Source organism: Sarcophilus harrisii, chromosome 2, assembly GCF_902635505.1.
Source record: "Sarcophilus harrisii chromosome 2, mSarHar1.11, whole genome shotgun sequence".
In the NCBI taxonomy this organism is placed as follows: domain Eukaryota; kingdom Metazoa; phylum Chordata; class Mammalia; order Dasyuromorphia; family Dasyuridae; genus Sarcophilus; species Sarcophilus harrisii.
In genome coordinates this window covers 307,817,984-307,836,755 of record NC_045427.1, presented here as the reverse complement: position 1 = coordinate 307,836,755, position 18,772 = coordinate 307,817,984, and the positions used below count along the sequence as shown (strand labels likewise).

The following is an 18,772-nucleotide window of genomic DNA, read 5'->3' as shown; positions in this document are numbered from 1 at the left end:
CTTCAGAATATTTAGGTTAGGTTTTAATGAAATGATACCAGTGGGGAAACTGAGCATTCCCCTGAGTTCTGCTGCTAAGAAGGGTTAGTGGAATAACATTGGAACAAACTACCTAAGTATGGATTGGTAGAGATAACTGATTCTGATTTAAAAAAAAAAAAAAAGGAATTTTTTACTTTTAAGACTTTATAAGAAAGAATGGGGAAGGATTGCAAAATGAGTGGCAATTACAGAACCTGGGCATCTATCTGCTCTCATCTGGTAAAGTGGAAAGAATGAATCAGATTCTTAAACTGATTACTAAATTCATGTTAGGGACTAAACAGTCTTGGACCAAATGTTTGCTTACTGCTTTGTTAAAGAATTAGAATTGTCCCTAGAAGTGACCTGGGACTTTCCTCATATGATATTGGTTTATTTTATTTGGGAGGATAAAGGGAAAGGCCCTTTTTTTGAAACAAAGGATAAGTTTTTAAGGAATGATATGCTGGCAGTGTCCTCATTCCTTTTTAGCCTTTAGGAAACAAGGTTTGCTGACCCAGACAATATCTTTGGAGTTTGCCGTTTGCAGGAGAGTGAGCTCTCACTATGTCCTGGAAGTAGAGTGGGAAGGCCCTTACCAGACTTGAGTACTAGACTACTCAGTCATCTGAGATTGCAATTTGAAGGCTGAGAACACCAGGCTTACAGGACCTGTAAAGGAACTTCAAGAATGAATGGTCTATTAAAGTCTAAAATTGACTTTGCAACTAGGAATGTTTTGGTGAGAGATGGGAATATTTGTTCTTAGGAAATTTTTTAATACCCATTATTTATATTCCAAAAAAAAAAGTTTAAAGGGACTCCTCAATTGAAAAAAGATGAATTAACAGTTTTTTTTAGAATGAAGAAATCAATACTTATTAATTCTAATAAGGTTTTTATGTGAAATTGGGATATTCTATATTTTGTATGAGTTTTATTTGGTTGTATTGAGTCATCATAAAGTTGTATTCATTATTTAAAGAGATTCCAAGAATAACAGTTTTTGCCTTTGTTCCTTTGAACATCTTTCTGTTATAGACAATATGAAATTTAGAATTTTTCTATGTATTGGGCATTTTAAAAGCAAAATGATTTATGTAATGTTCAATTTAAAACCATCTACTTACATATGAAAGATAAGTTGTGAACCTTCTAGGATGAATTTCTTACTGTTATCAATGTAAGGTCAGAGGAGTTGATATCTATTTAGCATATGTGATCCTTGAGAACTAGAGTCATCTGAAGCTTTTATTAATGAGATTTGCTATTGGGAATAAAATTCCTTAGGACTATAGCTGATTTCATTTGGAGTTTTAAATTCAAGTATGATTGTCTGACAGATCATCAAGCCAGTGATCCATCTGAAAAGAATATGTCACAAGCTACTCAGAAGAATGTGGTCTTGAATTGTTACAGGTGGAAGTTAGTATCTGGGCAAGAATTACAAGGATGACCTTGGCCTCTGTTGATGTGGGATCCTTCTGATTCAGTTTCCCCATAATATTCTTTTGAATAAAAACCCACCAGATTATTCCTGAGTCTGGCTTAAGGTGGAATTGTTACTATATGATTAATTGAAAACTGGGAGAGTTACCTGAAATAAGAACCTGTTTTGATGCAATCATGTCCCTGCTTTTTTCCTCTAAAGGCAAGTTTTTATAATCAGAGCAAATGGTCAGTAGAAGCCACGAGCACAATTTTTTTTTAAAATGTGCTCATTATATCCTAAAGTAGGTAAATAAGCATTTGGCCTAGTCATCTATCTGTTGCCAAGTGCAGTTTTGTCTATTTTAATATCTCTGTTGTGACATTTGTGGAAGGCATCTTTATTTGTGAAAGGTTACCTATTCCAATTATAGTGAACATAACTAGTTGGGATGATAAGGTGACCCTGTTATCTGAGCCCAAGAAGAAAACTCCAATCAATAAGATGTCTATGGAAGGCTATCCTCATAGCACTTGGTAGGTCCTCCTATTCCCATTCTGCATTATCCAAAATGGTTAGAATGAAGGGTCAGGAAGGGAGGAAACTGTCTAAGTGATTTCATAGTTAATACTGAACGAGATGAGGTGAGATCTTTCAAGACAGTTGTAAAAATCGAGTAAGGCTTCATCTATTTCAGAGTTTGAATAGGCCTGAAGGACTTTAAGCATTGAGTCAAGGACATACTTAAGTCCCCTTCCTGCTATCCTCCCATGACATCAGCATCTCCCTATTTCAGTCAAATATGGGCATCTATGTACTTATTGGCCAAGTTCAATTTCTTGGGTAGTTCCCAAGTTTAGAACATAAGATCCTCAGCCAATAAGGATGAGGGTCAGTGGTGGGAGGGGGTATTTGTGTTAGGGATTAAAAGTGTTCACCCTGCCCCCAACAGTGCTTCCTCCCTTCGACTGTCTGTTCGATGGGTCTGGACGCCCTTCTCTAGAGAATGTATAATAAACTTTGTTTTGCTTCTAGAGATCTCTCCAGCTTTTTTATTAAATGGTGACCCCTACCCATTTCTGAATCACACAATATTTCCATGAGAAAAGACTTTGTTTCCAGGAGAAAATACTGACTATTGCCTTGGTAAAAGATATAACCAAAGACATCAGAAAATTAGCACATATTCTCTTTTAATACCTCTTGGTGGTCTTGGTTTGGAGGAGCATGTTGGAGACAGGCTTTATGATTTCTCCCAATAGTCCTCAGTTAAGTCTTCTCTGTATGATGCAACTTATTACCATTAATGGCTCAGAAAACTGTCCAAAATGATTAAAATAGAAGGTAAAGTCATAGGATCAGCAGAATTGATGGTGCTCAAGAGACAAGGGTAGAAACTGGAGCCTGGGAGGAGGTTAGATTTCAAAAATAAAGTCGATCATGAAGTTGAAGAAATGTATAAACTTTGGTGTGAGAAGCTTTCAACTGATGAGAGAGGGGGGGAATTGAAGGAAGTGATGTGTGAAAGCTGTCTCACAAGATGGAGACTGTGTTCTAAAAATTGAATGAAGGTCAGCTGTGGCTCAGGGCCTGATTTCTTTCTCCAGAAAGTTTACAAGGAGTGGGACCACACAGCCTTTTCTTGTGAGACTAAGTTGGGGCCACCTTGGCATTAAAACTCCCATATAAGGTAATTTAGTAATCATAAAGATGTGGTTGGTTAGAAGTTTTTCCTCATTTCTGACAGAATGTGAGGTCATTTGTCCTGGCTAATCAGGCAAAGATCAGCCTATAAAGAGTGTTAGCCCAGGCCCCTACATAATTCTGATGTTAACTGAGCCTTGCCTCTTCTAGCCCAACTACTTGTGGGAGGAGACACCCTTTCTCCGGAGATCTTAATAAAATTCCTCTCTGTGTTTACCTTGAGAAATCTCCTTAATTTATTTGAGCCAGTGGTCTTGTCCCACCCGAGGAAATTGAAATTCCTTTAGAAAAACTTCCAATTCCTTATCATGAGACAGGAAAGCAAATTCTAAGGTTGGGATTCTGCCTTTAATTCCACCCCTCTGACTATATAGTCAGCAGCTTCCATTTACCTTAACTACCACATGGAGAATAAAAATCACTTCTTGCTCTGTGTGTGTGTGTGTGTATGTGTGTGTGTTTGTACACACATAAGTATTTTCAATCCCCAGCTCAGATCCAAATGCCTTTGTTATGCTTCTTTCTAGGCCCCAATTTTAATTCTGTTGCCCTGACTTCTTGGCTCCTGATTTCTGCTATCTAATCTGACTCCCTATTTATTTGTTCTCTCACCCTGGTGACCTCTGGATGCTCTCTTCCCAGCTTCTGCAGTTTGCTGTCTTGTCTGGATTTTGGTCTTTGGATCTGAGTTTGAAATGATTAAATATATGCTTGCCCTTCCACACTTAAACATGACAGCATAATAGAAGTTAAAGGTAGAAAAGCACCTTAAAAGTCTAGTTCATTTCACTCATATAACAGATAATAAAATTGAGGCCTACAAAGTTTAAGTGACTTATCAAGTCACTAAAAAGTAAGAAGCAGCAAAGGTTTTTTAGCTTCATTTTAGAGTTCTTTACACTACACCATGTTAACATGATCAAAGACATTAGCATTATACCTATGTTGTATTTGCCCCGGCATGAAAAATCCTAGAAGACAGAAATACACATTTAAAAAATGGGATAAATTTCCCACTTCTTCCCACCTGTTTTAATTGCCATGGAAGGAAAGTGGGAACAAATGAAGGAAGAAAAAGGAAAGAAAATTCTGAATTTTGATTATAGGTTAAAACTACTTTGGATTATCCAAATTCTTCATCATCTTTTAAGCAAAGCTTCAATTAAATCATGTCCAAGAGATGAAAAGTAGTTCTCCTTTAAAAGGTCAAAATATTACTGAAATGGAACTTCTTTAATGATTCTTACTGTAAGGAAGTCCCTTCTACCTCAACATTATTTTCTCAATACAACACTTAAGATTAAAAGTGTATGTGTGACTGGATGATAGATGGGAAATGCATATCTAGCATTCTACATCTGTGTATATAACATATAAACATCTGTATCTGTATATGTATACATATATACATTTGTATATATACATACACACAGAGATTGACCAAGACATACATGTACATATACATTTTCATATATAACACATCACACATTCACAGTCAATTTTTTTCTTGAGACCTATGAACTAAAAAGAAACAAATATATCAAATGTTAACTAGGGACCAAAGTTCACTTTCTTCCAAATCATTCCATTATTTGGGAGTTGGGTGGGCATTCCCTTTGAATATTTCACTTAATTACCACTGGCCACATTATCACATAGTCTCATATATACTATTCACAACATCCCTCTTCCTCTGGTAGGAAAGAACTAAACATCTCCATAAAATGACCCACAAGACCAAATTTTTGAAGGACTTTATTTTTAGAATGGTGATTCAGTCTCTTAGACCACACCTAAGTCACCCTATTCCTTTCTACAAAGAATGAATTTTCCAAGGCAAGATTCAACTCTAAGAACTAACTAGAACACCCAGGGGTAAATAACAAAATAGAAAACATTCTCACAAATGTCTTCTAAAACACTTTACAGACAGTTATCTAATCCACAGTTTTTGAAGCTATATAGCCCTTCTATGCTTTTCCCAATTGTCAACAACAAAGTCTAGCACAGGCTTTTCTAGTTACTATTCAGAAAGTTAGACTTGAAGTCTTATCTTGACTCCAAAGATCACAAGACCTTAGAGCAACTTATTTTAATTCCCTGTAGTCTCAAATTCTTGCTTAAAAAAGGAGATAACTCCTATCTTTTTTTCCTGCTTTCAAATGCCATTTAAAAAAGCAAAATCAATTTATGCTTTTCAAAAGAAAGATGCCATGTAAGACCAAGAGAACATTATCATTATGTGGCCATTTCACCTTTAAATGACACTTCAATGCAGGTACTCAATTCAATTTAACAAGTATAATAAGCACCTACTTACCAGACACAAAGAATACAAATTAAAAAACAAAACAATTCTTGCCTCTAAGAGATTAAATTATACTGGGGGAAGGAGGAGGGAACAGCATGTACATAGTTAAGTAAATATAAATTAATACAAAGCAATTTTTTTTTTTGGTAATGGTGGTGGGGAACAATAGGGTAGGGGTATCAAGAAAGATAGCCTGTACAAAGTCAGCACTTGAGTTGAGTTGGGTGAAGCTAAAGACTCAAACAAAAGGAGGCAAGAAGGAGGAGTATCTGAGGCATGGGAGACAGTCTTAGAAAGTCACAAAGATTGGAGGCGGAAAGTCGTGTACAGGGGAACAAGCAGCAGGCCAGTTTGGCTGGAACAGTGTGTGTTTGAGGGGGAGTAATATAAAATTAAGTCTGGAAAGACAGGTTGGAGAGAGGTTTTGAAGGTCTTTAAATATCAGAGATGTTTGTATTTTATTCTAGGGGCTAAATGGGAAGCCAGTGAAGCTTCTTGAGCACATGGTCAGAGCTGTAGAAGCAACAAAAGGTTCTTAACTTGTGAAATGATGAAAATGGCTCCTTAAGATTTTCAGCTCTATCAGACTGTTTAAATAAATGTGTAGACAGAACTGGCAATTGCTAGTGTCAGAATTTGATCAAGACTATTCCAATGGACTTGGGATGGAAAATGCCACCTGCATGCAGAAAGAGAACTATGAGGATTGAATATGGATCAAGCATAGTATTTTTAACTTTGTTTATTTATTATGCCTGAAAGGTTTTTTTCCTCATTTTTTCCCCTTTTGGTCTGATTTTGCTTGCATAACATGACAAATATGGAAATATATTTAAAAGGATTGTGCATATTTAACTTATATCAGATTGCTTGCTGTCTTGAGGAGGGAGGAGGTAAGGGAATGAAAGAAAAAATTGTAATATTGAAAACAATTTTTACATGTGTTTGGAAAAATAAAATATTGAGAAAAAACAAATAAATAAATAAATAAATGTGTAGAGCAGTGTCATGGATAATTCAAATGAGCAGATAATAAAATCATTTATGCCTGACTGGGGAGTACAGATTTACCTTCCCAAATATTTTGTTTAAAATAATGTTCAACAAAAGGTTTGGCAGTTGTCAAGGCTGTAAAATTACCCATACATATAACTTGTAAATAAAAGGCTATTAAAAATAAAATAAAATAATGTTCAAATTAGTTTATACTTAAGGTACTTATCCGTTGGATCAATTGGATAGAAGCTAATCTAAGATTAAAACTTTGTTGAAGATAATCCACATATTAAAGACAGTTGGCTGTAACAGGACTTATTTTTTTTTAAAGAGGAAAATAAAAATACAGAAATGAAATGAGTAAAAAATAAGAGACACATATAAGAAAAAAAAAGTGGGGTAGAGGCTCTGGTCAAAAGAGTGTGTTCCTGAATTTGAGAATCCCTTATCTCTTCCCCCAAACTGGCAAACTAAAGCAAATTACTTTAATCTCACAAATAGTATGTATTTTCCACTATTTCTAGACAATCTACCACATAGTAAAAAAGTTGTCCTTTTTATATTATAGAATTTCTTTATGTACCTGATTTTCAATTTCAGCTTTGCCACTTAATTACCTGTATGATTGTGGCAAATAATTTAACTTTCTCTGGGCCCCAGTTTCCTCATCTGTTAAAACAGAGGCTGAACTACATTACCTCAAGACCTTTTCTGGCCCCAAATCTTTGCTACACAACAGTCCTGCAAGCCCAATTAAAAGTAAATATGAAAATATGTTTAACATGATTGTACATGTATAACCTGTATCAGATTGTTTGCTGTTTTGGAGAGAGGTGACAGAAGGGAGAAGAAAAAGATGGAACTCAAAATCTTACCAAAAGGAATGTTGAAAATTATACATGTAATTGGGAAAAAGCCAATATATTATTAAGTGGGAAAAAAATTAAATAATTTTTATGCCTATTGCATAATGCAACAGGCCAGTGAAATTGAAGTTTCCCTATATGCCAATGTTAGGTTCCCAGTTCTTTTGTATCTGGAATCAGACTCCTTGAGAAGTTGATGGCTATGGTCTCAATCCTATGGAAAAAGACTGACACTCACTCTCTCTCTCTCTCTCTCCTCTCTCTTTCTCCTCTTTCTCTTTTTCCTCTCTCCTCTCTCTCTCTCTCCCTCACCCCCCCCAGCAATAACTAAAAATAGAATCATCCTCTAGTAAAGTCAAATCAAAGATTGAGTGATAAGAGATGAGTGAGCTAATATACATATATGTATGGAGCACCACTCAAGTGGAAGTACAAAATGGGCAAACAAATTTTAATCAATGCTCAAAAGTCATTGAAGGGGGTTGGGGGGGGAAGGAATCGCAACATTCTTTCTCATCTCCAAGGCAACAATATCTACTTTCTCCTGTTTTAGGGTCATTCCCTCTCTATTTTCTAATTTTTTCTCCTCCAAAGGTCTTTTCATTTTTCCTCAGCTAAAACAATCATTCCCTTATTTCAACTCCTGTTAGAGTTCTTAATTTTCTCTTATCTCAGCTATATTGACAAAATTAGTTAGGATTTCTAACTTAAGTGACCTTATAAGAAATTTCTAAGGCCAAAAATATTCTCCCAAAAATTCTGTAATAGGAGCAAAGTTCTCAAAAGAGCCTCCAGGTCAAAGTCAAGGCAGCATTGCAAGCAGCCCTATCTACACAGAAAACATTCAGAGCCAACTTAATAAACACCCATCTGTTATAGCATTTTATGGCTCAAAGAGTCTATTATAGACATAACACCCACAGAATCCCCTTTTCCTGGTCTCATTAATCCCTTGTACAAATCCAGAAGATCAACATTTTCAAGTTAAGTGATTGACTAGAAAGAGCTGAATCAAGTTGAGCAAAACAAACTAGAAGGAACAGGAAATATGTCAAAGTGGCCCACTGAAAAGCTGAGTCATAGCAACTCATATTCTATGTAGGTCAACTTTTAAGTGGACCCTGTACTGTATAGAAGACTACTTAAGAAAACTGTTAAAAGTCCTATCCTAATATTTCTGGCACTAATAAATGAGTGAGAGTCTGAGAAATCTCATGTTATTATTGAGCACAGATTAAAGACATAAGAGGAAATTTCAATGTCTTTCTGATTACTGGATCATATTTAATGTTTCTCAGTAATCCTACCTAGACTCTGTCTACTTCTTAGATAATGAAAAAGAACTCTTCACTCAGCCTTTTCTCCCCTACAGACAGGTAAACCATTAGGATGAAGGGGACAAAATCCAAAATGCTCTATTCTATATCCATATATAAAGGATTGGAATCAATTTAATGGTACACTATTTTCAAAACATTTAAAAAATATTTTAAAGCAAATCATAAACAATTTAAAGCCAATATAGAGAACATGGCAGTGAAGAGGTGGCAAAGGTTTGGGGTTGTTTTGTTTTGTGTTCTCTGATAATAATCACCTGGACAGTGTTTCCAATTGCCCTGGTTTGAGGCATCCTACTATCTATACATCTTTCTCTATTTTGCTGTCCCTACTTGTTTCTGCTTCTTTCTCTTCCCAACCTTATTCTACAGAGGTCTGTGCTATTTATAATGCTGGTTTCTCTTATAACCTATCTCATATTCTCAATCTTCTTTGCTATATCATCATTCATAATCCATCCCCAGATTAGGTTTACTACCAAGATTCTGTCTTGGCTCCTCTTCTCTCTGCATTATCTCAGTAAGTCCATCAGTATCAGTGCATTCAACTCTTATCTCTATATAAGCAACTCTAAAATCTTCACATATATTCCTAATGTCTCTACAGTAGGTATTTAATAATAATGGTTCTACCAGGAGATCATTATACACTTCAACAATACTATATGAGGATAAACTCTAATGGAAGTGGGTATCTTTGGCAAGGAGAAGATCCAATTCCATATCAATTGATCTGCGATGAACAGAACCAGCTACACCCAGAGAAAGAACACTGGGAAATGAATGTGGACTGCTTGCATTTTTGTTTTTCTTCCCAGGTTATTTTTACCTTTCTGAATCAGATTTTCTTTGTGCAACAAGAGAACTGTACAAATATGTACACAGATACTGTATTTAAGATATACTTTAACATGTTTAACATGTATGAGACTGCCTGCCATCTAGGGGAGGGGATGCAGGGAAGAAAGGGAAAAAAAGTTGGAACAGAAGTGATTGCAAGGCTCAATGTTGAAAAATTACCCATGCGTATGTTCTGTCAATAAAAAGCTATAATAAAAAAAAGAAAAGAAAAAATTTAATAATGGTTTTAACAGTCTGTATTTATATAGCACTTTAAGATTTGCAAAGCACATTCTATGTTATCTCCTAATCCTTGTGACAACTCTGCAATTACCATCCCCATTTTACAGATGAGGAAGTTATGACTGAGAAATGTTAAATGACTTGTCTGGGGTAACATAAGGAGGCCAAATTGGAACTCAGATTTTCCAGACTTCATTTCCAGTGTTCTATCAACCACTATCTTCTAGTGTCTAAGGTAGCATTTGAGGTCACTTCTTCCTAATTTCAAATCTACTGCATGCTCCCTATGCTTATGTATATCATATTCTCACATGAGGCTGCAAATGTTTAATCTATTCTCAATAATGACTCCATCTTTTTAAAAAATTTGGTCCATGTTTGTAGAACAAGGCAAATACAGTATGCCAAGATTTGAATGATTGGTTGATTAGTTTTCCCCTATCCCTGATTTTATTCTTTGATACAAGGAATGGCTTGTTAGGTAGAAGAGAGGAAGGGAAATATGTGGAAATGAAAGTAACATCTCCATATCAATAATATATACCAGCACAACTTCAGGAAACCAACATTTTTAAAGAGGTGACAATAGAAAAAACTGAATCAAATTGAGCAAGCAAACTGGAAGGAACAGCAAATATATATTTTAAATGTAATATATATTAAATAATTTTTATATTAATCCTCTAACACTCTTTATTCATCAAATGAAATCTAAACAAGCAATAACGAGTGTACCTGTGGCTTAATTTTTTTCTGCCAAGAAACATGGAAGAGATCTATATATGCCAATAGCTTGAGAGAATTTGGGAAAGGGGAATGTCAAAGAAAGGTTTTATAAGAATGGGAAAAATGCATCACAAAAAGGAGAAAAGTGGTAGCATGGTAAATGGACTGGAAAGTGCACTTAGAATAAAACATTAAGCTTACACCTTTAGATATTGTAGACAGCAGATAGAACACTGGTATATGGAAGATTTTTGTTAATGTAATTTAAATGAACAACCATCTCATACACAGCAAATAGTAATATTCAAGTCACAATTTGATCTTTGTCTAAGCATTTTACACATCACCCAAAATGACTTTCATACTACAATCACAGTGGCAAAGTTTAGACTTTTACAAAAGACATAGGAAATTACAACTCCATCTGTTTATACTCCTTTTGGCCCACAGGACATTTGGCCTGAATATCAAGGATAGAAAAGATGGCAAAAGCTAGTGTTCCAAAGTGCTTCCCTGTACTAGAAACTGAGCTGAATTTTACTCTCTCACTTTGACTAAAAGTCAAACAATGTACGGTTGATAGAACTAAAACAAACTGAGCAAGTGAATGTAGTAACCTATAATAGCAAGTTTGTGGTAAGGGATTCTCCATGAAATAGGAAAATATCTTCTACTACTTTTCATTCTTCCATCCCACTGTATTCAAACTTGGTATAACCATAGTGGGTGGGGAAGTGGAAAGAAGGGGAGTGAAGCCCCAGCCTTCTGAGTTGCACTATTCTGGGACAGTAAACAAGTGAAGCAGCCAAGCATATGATGGGTCCCCTTAAAGGAGCAGTCTTAAGGAGGCAAGGACCATCACTAGCTTAATTGGGGAAATAAGGAACATTCCATTTTTAAGCAGCAGTTATCAAAAGGCTCTTCAACTCAAAGGTCATCAACTATCTATTCTAAGGAAAGTATCTTCTCCAGTGTCAAGTCCTTACCCTTCTATTAACTATTCTTAGGTCAAATAAGGCTATGCTTCTTTATCATCCTGCATGTTCAGCAGCAACTGATAGTACCTAACCTAGGAACAGGAGACTTCTGGCCCGAAAACTTCTTTGGCTCTCCTAATGATGCAGAAAGGATGTCAGTCAGCAGAAAAACAAACAAATGAAAACTAGTAAATTCTCTTGTCAATTCACTGCTCTCTACTCAAATCCAGGATGAGTACAGTTACAAGAAATTTGTAAAAGGAAGCAAGAGAAAGATGAAAATGGTAGTGAGAAAAATGTCAATCATGGTTCAAGAGATGGAAAAAGAAAACCTTTCACAGAAACATGGGAAGACATGGCAAGTGAAGCTGAGCAAAGACTGCAAAATCAAAGCACTAAGAAACACAATGATTAAAATATTAAATGCAATCTGCATGAAAAAACCATTAAACTCAAGGCTATTAAAATGACCAGAAAATATCCAGGGGATATTTCAGGATCCAGAAATGGTGGTATATAGTAACACATATTCTTCCACTTAGTGGCAAACAACAGACACTGAATGGAGCATAGGTTTTCAAGCTTGGCTGTTTTACCAGGTATAGTTAACTACTTTCCTCTTTTACTAGGGACAATTCAATAGCAGAGAAAAAGGGAGACATTTTTTGGGAAAATGACTGATGCTAAAAGAAAGGATATTTTTAAGGGTGTTTGTTGTTTTGTTTTGTTTTAAGAAAAGGGCCTTTTTTAGAATAAGTGAATCAAAAAATTTGTTAGAATGAAAATTGCTTGAACTAAAGATCAATCTAAGAGTAAAATATTTGTAAGTACTTCCCCTTTATTCCCTCTTCCCAGTTACTTCCCTTATTAGTAGAGTTGCTGGAACCTCAACTGCTGCCTCTGCCTACAAGAGGCCATTTATTATTGTGGAAACAAAGTAGTAATCCTCAGTACCTCAAATGTATCATCTCTTGGGGTTCATTACCCATGAACACTCTAATACTACCTTCTACAACAAATATTTCCTAATACTGGCCCCTGCTACTAATTGTTAGTTCTGTCCTCCTCAAGTTCCCCAGTATTCACTTATCTCTGAATACACTGTAGGTTCCCTATGAAATGAGTTTCTTTTACCTTTTTAGCTTAGCTTAATGCTTAGCCCAATGCTTTGCTCCGATCAGCACTGAAACATTTACTGAATTGTTGAATTTGGGTTGGAGATAGTATAAAGATGGTATCTACTCAGGTAGGGATTGTACTAGATGAGAAGTTTAGAATGATGATTTTCATTTAATGCCTAAAATAAAGTATAGTAGTAGTGAGGCAGTTGTAATTTAAGAAATCATCCCTATCCTCAAGGACTTTACAGTCTAGTTGAGGAGTTAATATAGTCCTCTTTATGTTTTTAACTGAAAAATATATTAGTATGTCCCAAAGAAATACTGTCAGTGTGGGAACACTTTATACTTTACATTCCTAAAAATTTCCTAAAGAAGAATGAGCAATGATCTGTGGGAATTACTTGGACCTATTAGAAGACAAATGACTGAAGTAGGTCTTTTCTGCATCTATGATGTTTTAAGAAGAAATCTCCACTTAAAAGAATCTTATTTTAGTTCTGTTTTAGTAGTCCAGGAAAGTCCCTTTCTTGCTGTCTCTAAACTTGGTGCCAACACACCATGCATAAATGACAGTGGTATTTGGTTCGGCTCAGTTCACCCTTTCACTTTAAAAGTATGACATAGCAACTAGAATTGTGGCTGTATTCCAAAGAGAAAGCATAATATATATATATATATATATATATATATGTGTGTGTGTGTATATATATATATATATGTACATACATATATATATATATATATAGAGAGAGAGAGAGAGAGAGAGAGAGAGAGAAATTAACAGGGATCACACAGATCCAAGTTGTTTCCAATCAAGATTTTGTCAGTGGGTATAATTTATAACCCTCCCACTCCCACCCCACAGTGCAAAGACACTGCTAATTAGAGGCAAAATGGGATATGGATCGATTCAAAATTTTATTGACTCCTTCAGAGATAAGGAAGTGGGGGAAGGAGGTTAAGGATGAAATCTGTGTGGACTGGGAGAGTACACATTAGAAACAGAAAACAAGATAAAGCATAGATTATGATATAATTTCAACGAATTATTAAAGAAAAAATGTTCTGGATTATGATGAGGTTTTTTAGTTTTTTAGTGATCATAACAAATGAATGTAGTGCCATCACTCTTATTCCACCATCTCACAAAGCATTTCATTAATCAAGTTCCAATGATCCCAGATGCTTTTCCATTACAATTATAATGTATGACATTACAATGAATAATCATAACTCTACTATAGATGAACTAAGAAGTCATGATCTGTAGAGATGCTTTCCTGAGCAAAGCCCTTAAGATCACTCAAAATTCAGATAGCATTTCTAAGTTTTATTTCCTAATATTACCATGGGATGCTGTTAGTATTCCTTCTCTGCTCCATACCTATATACACACAATTCTTCAGTGACATCTATTCATGAATTTGAACAATTTAAAATCCTCTTATAATCTTGCTGCAACCTGAACTTTTCCACCTTTTAGAAAGGTATAGACATGTGGAGAACCACTGCCCCAGATCAAAAATTAATCCAGCTATAACCAGAGACTTACCTGAATTTCTTCAGTTTCATCCACTAGGAGAAAACTCACGACTTTCTCTGTCATCTTCTTTCTCTTGGTTTCTTCATCCATACCTTCTCCTTCCAGCTGCTCTTGTGCCTTACTGACATGGTAGATGGTAACCGGATGTCTTCTTTTGCTACCCCCAGAATGAGTCCTCTTCTGACATTCCAGGCACAAATTGATTTTGCAAGTCTGGCACCTCACTGCTGCCCTCTGTCTAACCCCAGGGGAGTGTCCATTGGGGCCCTTACAGGGGTCACAATAAGGGACATGGCCAGGCTTGAGCCTAAGTCGCTCATGATTCCGTAGCCTTTCCTGCCTATGCAGTTCCTCTTCACAGCGGGGACATTGCAAGCTGCAGCACTCATCACACTCAAAGACAGCTTCATCTGTCCCACTGCAAGCATAGCTTTCCTGGCACATCAGTCCAGGGTTCAGCCCCTTTTCTGCTGAGGAAGCCTGGGCACTCATAATGAGTTCAGAAAGGAGACACACACACCATATAATGCTTATAAACTGCTCCCTAAAAGCAGACTACAATATTTTCCTACGGATGACTGCACAGAAATTTCATAGGATTCTGCAGATCTAAAAGATCTGTTTCACTTAAAAAAAATAAAAAATAAAAATTATGATTTTTTTTCCCACTTACAGATGGTTGTATTTTCAAACCTTCTTCATCCAAGACTTTTGCATCAGCAGAAATATTGATTTGGCTTGATCTCATTATCCATAAAGTGCAGATGAAAAAGTTATCAAAATTCAACTTTTAAAATCTATTTTTTTTTCTCACACAGGCCTGATTTGTCAATCAAGTTGGATTCCTCTGCTAAGCCTCTGGCCTGTGGCTTCAGTGATGTAAGATACTGGTCAGGTGGATTTCAAGATAATTCAACCTCAAGTCAATAATTTCATGGGATGCCTAGAATAAAAGAAGATTACACTCATGTAAAAACAGAAATAAACTTTTAAAATAACACTCTGATTAAATATCAGGTCAGACTCTTCAGAGGATCTCATTTTTACACACATACTCAACCAAAAAAGTTCAAGTAGGATTGTATTAATACTTGATATTAATACCTTTCAAACTATTGCTAAACTCATGTTGGGTCTAGTGCCCAATAGTAAGTACTGATTTGAAAGGTAACTGAGAGAATCCAAGACCAGGGCTCAGGGTGTGTTTCCTGACTTTTCCAGTAAAAAATGCTTTACTTATCTACTCTAGAATTCAAAATTTATATAATTAGCCAAAGAGTTCAGTACCGTTGAGGTAGCACTAAAAGGAAGAAAGTAAGTGTCACCACTACCATATATTCTCCTGAACCACAAGAAAAAAAAAACCTAGAAATTAAAAACTCCAGATCTAACTACAACTAAAAGGCCTAGGTAGCTCTGGTTACACTTGTAACTGGATTGTTTCCCTTTCAACTCCAGACAGATGTCTAATAAAAGACAAAAACCATGGGTCACCATTTAAAAAAATAAAACGACTGCCATACTTCCTTTCATCCCTTCCCTTAATTTCACAAAAAGTGACAGAATCTAATAAGCGCTGTGTACCTTTCTGTATGGTTGCCCCAAAAGACAGGCTCATAAATTGCCTGTCACTTAATATTTATTAAGGACACACATTCCACTTCAAAACAAAACAAAAAACAACAGTCCTTTTCTCTAGAAAAAGGGATTTTTTAAAAAACTTCCCCTAACAAGTTACATTCCTAAGTAACTCTCCCAAGCCTTGCCCCACCCCACCAACTAAGTTTGAAACACTGTTTTCCAACAAAAACGCATATTCACTTCTCCCTTACCAACAATCCATCAATCAATCATTTTCCCTATTTCCAGATAAACAAGGCAGAGCAAAGGAAGAGGAAAACCCTTTTCTCCCAGTGGAGTCTTCTGCCAAGTTGGCCACCCCAACCTCAGCCAGGGTCAGGGTTGAGGAGTGGAGGGGGTGGGAGTTGGGGGTGATGGGGGAACAGAACCGAACTACCACCACTCCGCCCCCAAACTCTCATAACTAGTGGAGGAGGAGGGGATAAACAAATAAAAAACCCACCATCAAAACAACTCACTCCCCACCCTCCTCCCCGGCCCCGAGCAAACAATTGGCTCCTCTCCTCTCCTCCCTCCCTCCCTCTTTCCTTCCTCCCAGGCAGCAGCAGCAGCAGCAGCCGCCACGACCCACCCACCCCCACCCCTCCTCAGCCGCCCCGAGAGGGTCAGGAGCGGCGCCTGGGAACAAAGAAGGCTCTCCCAAAATACCCCTCCGCAGCCCGGCTGAGCCCTCAGCCCCATCCATTGTTTACACAACATCACCGTCCACCCCACCCCCACTCGCCGCGGCCTCACTCACTGCCTGGCCCGACCCCCCTACCAAGCCTTGGCGGAGGCCTGGGCCCCCAGTACTCGTCACACCCGGGGACCCCACCATAGAGCAGCTCGGGGCCCCCTCGGCAAGAGACAGCAGCGGCGACGGCGGCGTGGGGGGGAGAGGAGGGGGAAGGGTCCCGGAGATGCGTGGGAAAAGGTGGGGGCTGCTCCCTAAGGCACCGGCTGCTCCAGCTCCAGTTCCATCTCCCCTTTCCCCGATCCCGACCGCCCGCTTCCTCCTCCTTTTTTTTTTCTCCTCCCCTCTTGTTGTCAGTTCGGATCAGCTGATCCGAGTGAACTTCACCCAGCTCCGGCTAACAGGAAGGCACGAGCTGGGCAGTGCCGGGCTCCGGAGGGGAGGGGAAAGCGGAGCTGAGCCAAGGAGGAGCGGGAGAAGACGGAGAAGCGGGGTGGGCGGTCGGAAGGAAAATGATCGATGGCGCGTGGCCTGCTGGGATTTGGAGTCCCGATCTGGAGCCGGGTAACTTCTGCGTCTCTGCAGGCCTCTCCGGAAGAAACTACATCTCCCAGAAACGGAGAAGACGGGGAAAGGAGGTTGAGCTAAAGTAGAAACCAGCGGGTCGTTGAGGAGTAACGGGTGAAGAGGCGCCCGAAGGCTTTCGGGATTTGGAGTTTGGAAGTGGTAGTGAAGGCTAGTTTTCAGTAGGTTTGAGAAGTGGGGATAGTTAGGATTGGAGGAAGAAGTGGGATTGTATTAGGGAGCTGAATATTTTGTTATGATTAGTCTTTTTGTTTGTTACGTTTATCCAATTAATTACTTTGCAGGGAACTCTACACATAAATACAGCATCCCCGCACACCCAGTTTCAAAAATTACAAACAAAAAGACCAAGGGAGTAAAGATGATGAAAATCAGCCGGTTGATTTCGAACTTTGTTCAAACGTATTTCCCAGGGCAATGATGATTTCTCCCTCTCCCCACTTTAATTCTTCCAACCTAAAGCCTCCCAGAGAACTGACTTTTCAATTCAACAGACAGTGGGTGCTTACTAAATGCCAAATAGTGTGGTAGGTTTGCTAGACGATCAAGACACTTACGGAGAAGATTTTATTTTGTTTGTTTATCGCTGAGGCAATTGGGGTTAAATGCCTGCCTTAGGGTCACACAGCTCGGAAGTGTTAAGTGAGGTCATATTTGAACTCAGCTCTTCCTGTCTTCAGGGCTGTTGCTCTATGCACTGCTCCCAGTGGATTTTTATAATAATGATACCTTACACTTGAATAGTGATTTCACAGATTACTTCATTACAATCCTGTTAGTCCAGGTATTTCCCTTATATATACAATCAAGAAATTAAAGTCCAGAAGGGTAAATGAATTTATTACACAGCAGGATATCGTAGCAGTGCAGGGAAGTCTTGCATCTCAGGTATGAGAGCTTATCCAGTCCTTGTTGCTCATCCACTGTTGGTATCAAGCTGCTACTTACCTATTACCTGGGGCTCCAAAAAGCTTTAGCATACGAAGGGACACCACTGCAAAACTGTCTGGGCAAATGGGCTAAATCAGGTTGAGGATAACATATAGGCCTTAAATTCAGCGATGAATTCTTGGCAGAGATACTAGAGTGATCTGCCATTCCCTTCTCTGGATGAGGAAACCGGTGCACATTAAGTGACTTTCCCAGGATCACATAGCTAAGGCACGTCAGAGGCTGAATTTGAATTCAGGAGGTCTTCTTGACTTCAGATCCTGCACTCTATCCATTCCACCACCTAATTTCCTTCAATTGGCATTTACTAATTAACTCTACTATGTGCCAGGCAATGTGCTAAGCAAGCTAGGAGGGATTAAAAAAATAAAAAAGCAAAACAAATACAACAGATCCTGCTCGAAAGAACAATGCCCCTTAAATTTCAAAGGCAGGATATAATCAATAGTAATAATAAAGAATAGTTAGCATTTATATAACATTCTAAGTTTTATAAAGCATTTTATGACTAATTTATTTGATCCTCATAATCACCCTGTGAGGCAGATGCTTTTATTATCACCATTTTACAGATAAGTAAACAAGTTGAGAGATATGAAATGACTTGTCCAGCTAGTAAGCCTCTAAGAGAAAATTTGAACTCTGTTTTAGATCCAGTGCTATTTCCATCTGACTGCCTAGCTATCTATAGTAACTGACTTTTAGGTAATATTTTAAAGTTTGCCAAGGTTTTTAATAATTATATGAAAATATGTAGATATATATGCATGTCTACGTATATACAAAGCCCTTTATATTTATACATGCA

At 37.6% G+C, this 18,772-nt stretch overlaps 1 protein-coding gene across 5 annotated transcripts in view; it reads right to left on the bottom strand.

Annotated features, from left to right (window-relative positions):
- Window positions 1-16,651, bottom strand: part of ZFYVE1 (zinc finger FYVE-type containing 1) — a 65,083-nt gene extending 48,432 nt beyond the window's left edge. The window contains exons 1-2 of one of the 5 annotated variants that reach the window (XM_031952567.1): window positions 16,570-16,651; window positions 14,788-15,057 (exon numbers count right to left, since the gene is read on the bottom strand). In XM_031952567.1, coding sequence (XP_031808427.1) covers window positions 14,788-14,862 — 75 coding nt within the window. In that variant the 5' untranslated portion in view covers window positions 14,863-15,057; window positions 16,570-16,651. Of the gene's footprint in view, window positions 1-14,123; window positions 15,904-15,946; window positions 16,215-16,494; window positions 16,513-16,569 lie in introns of those variants that run through there. The other 4 variants (XM_031952570.1, XM_031952571.1, XM_031952568.1 and 1 more) reach the window with 4 other exon arrangements.
- Window positions 16,652-18,772: the final 2,121 nt, after the last annotated feature.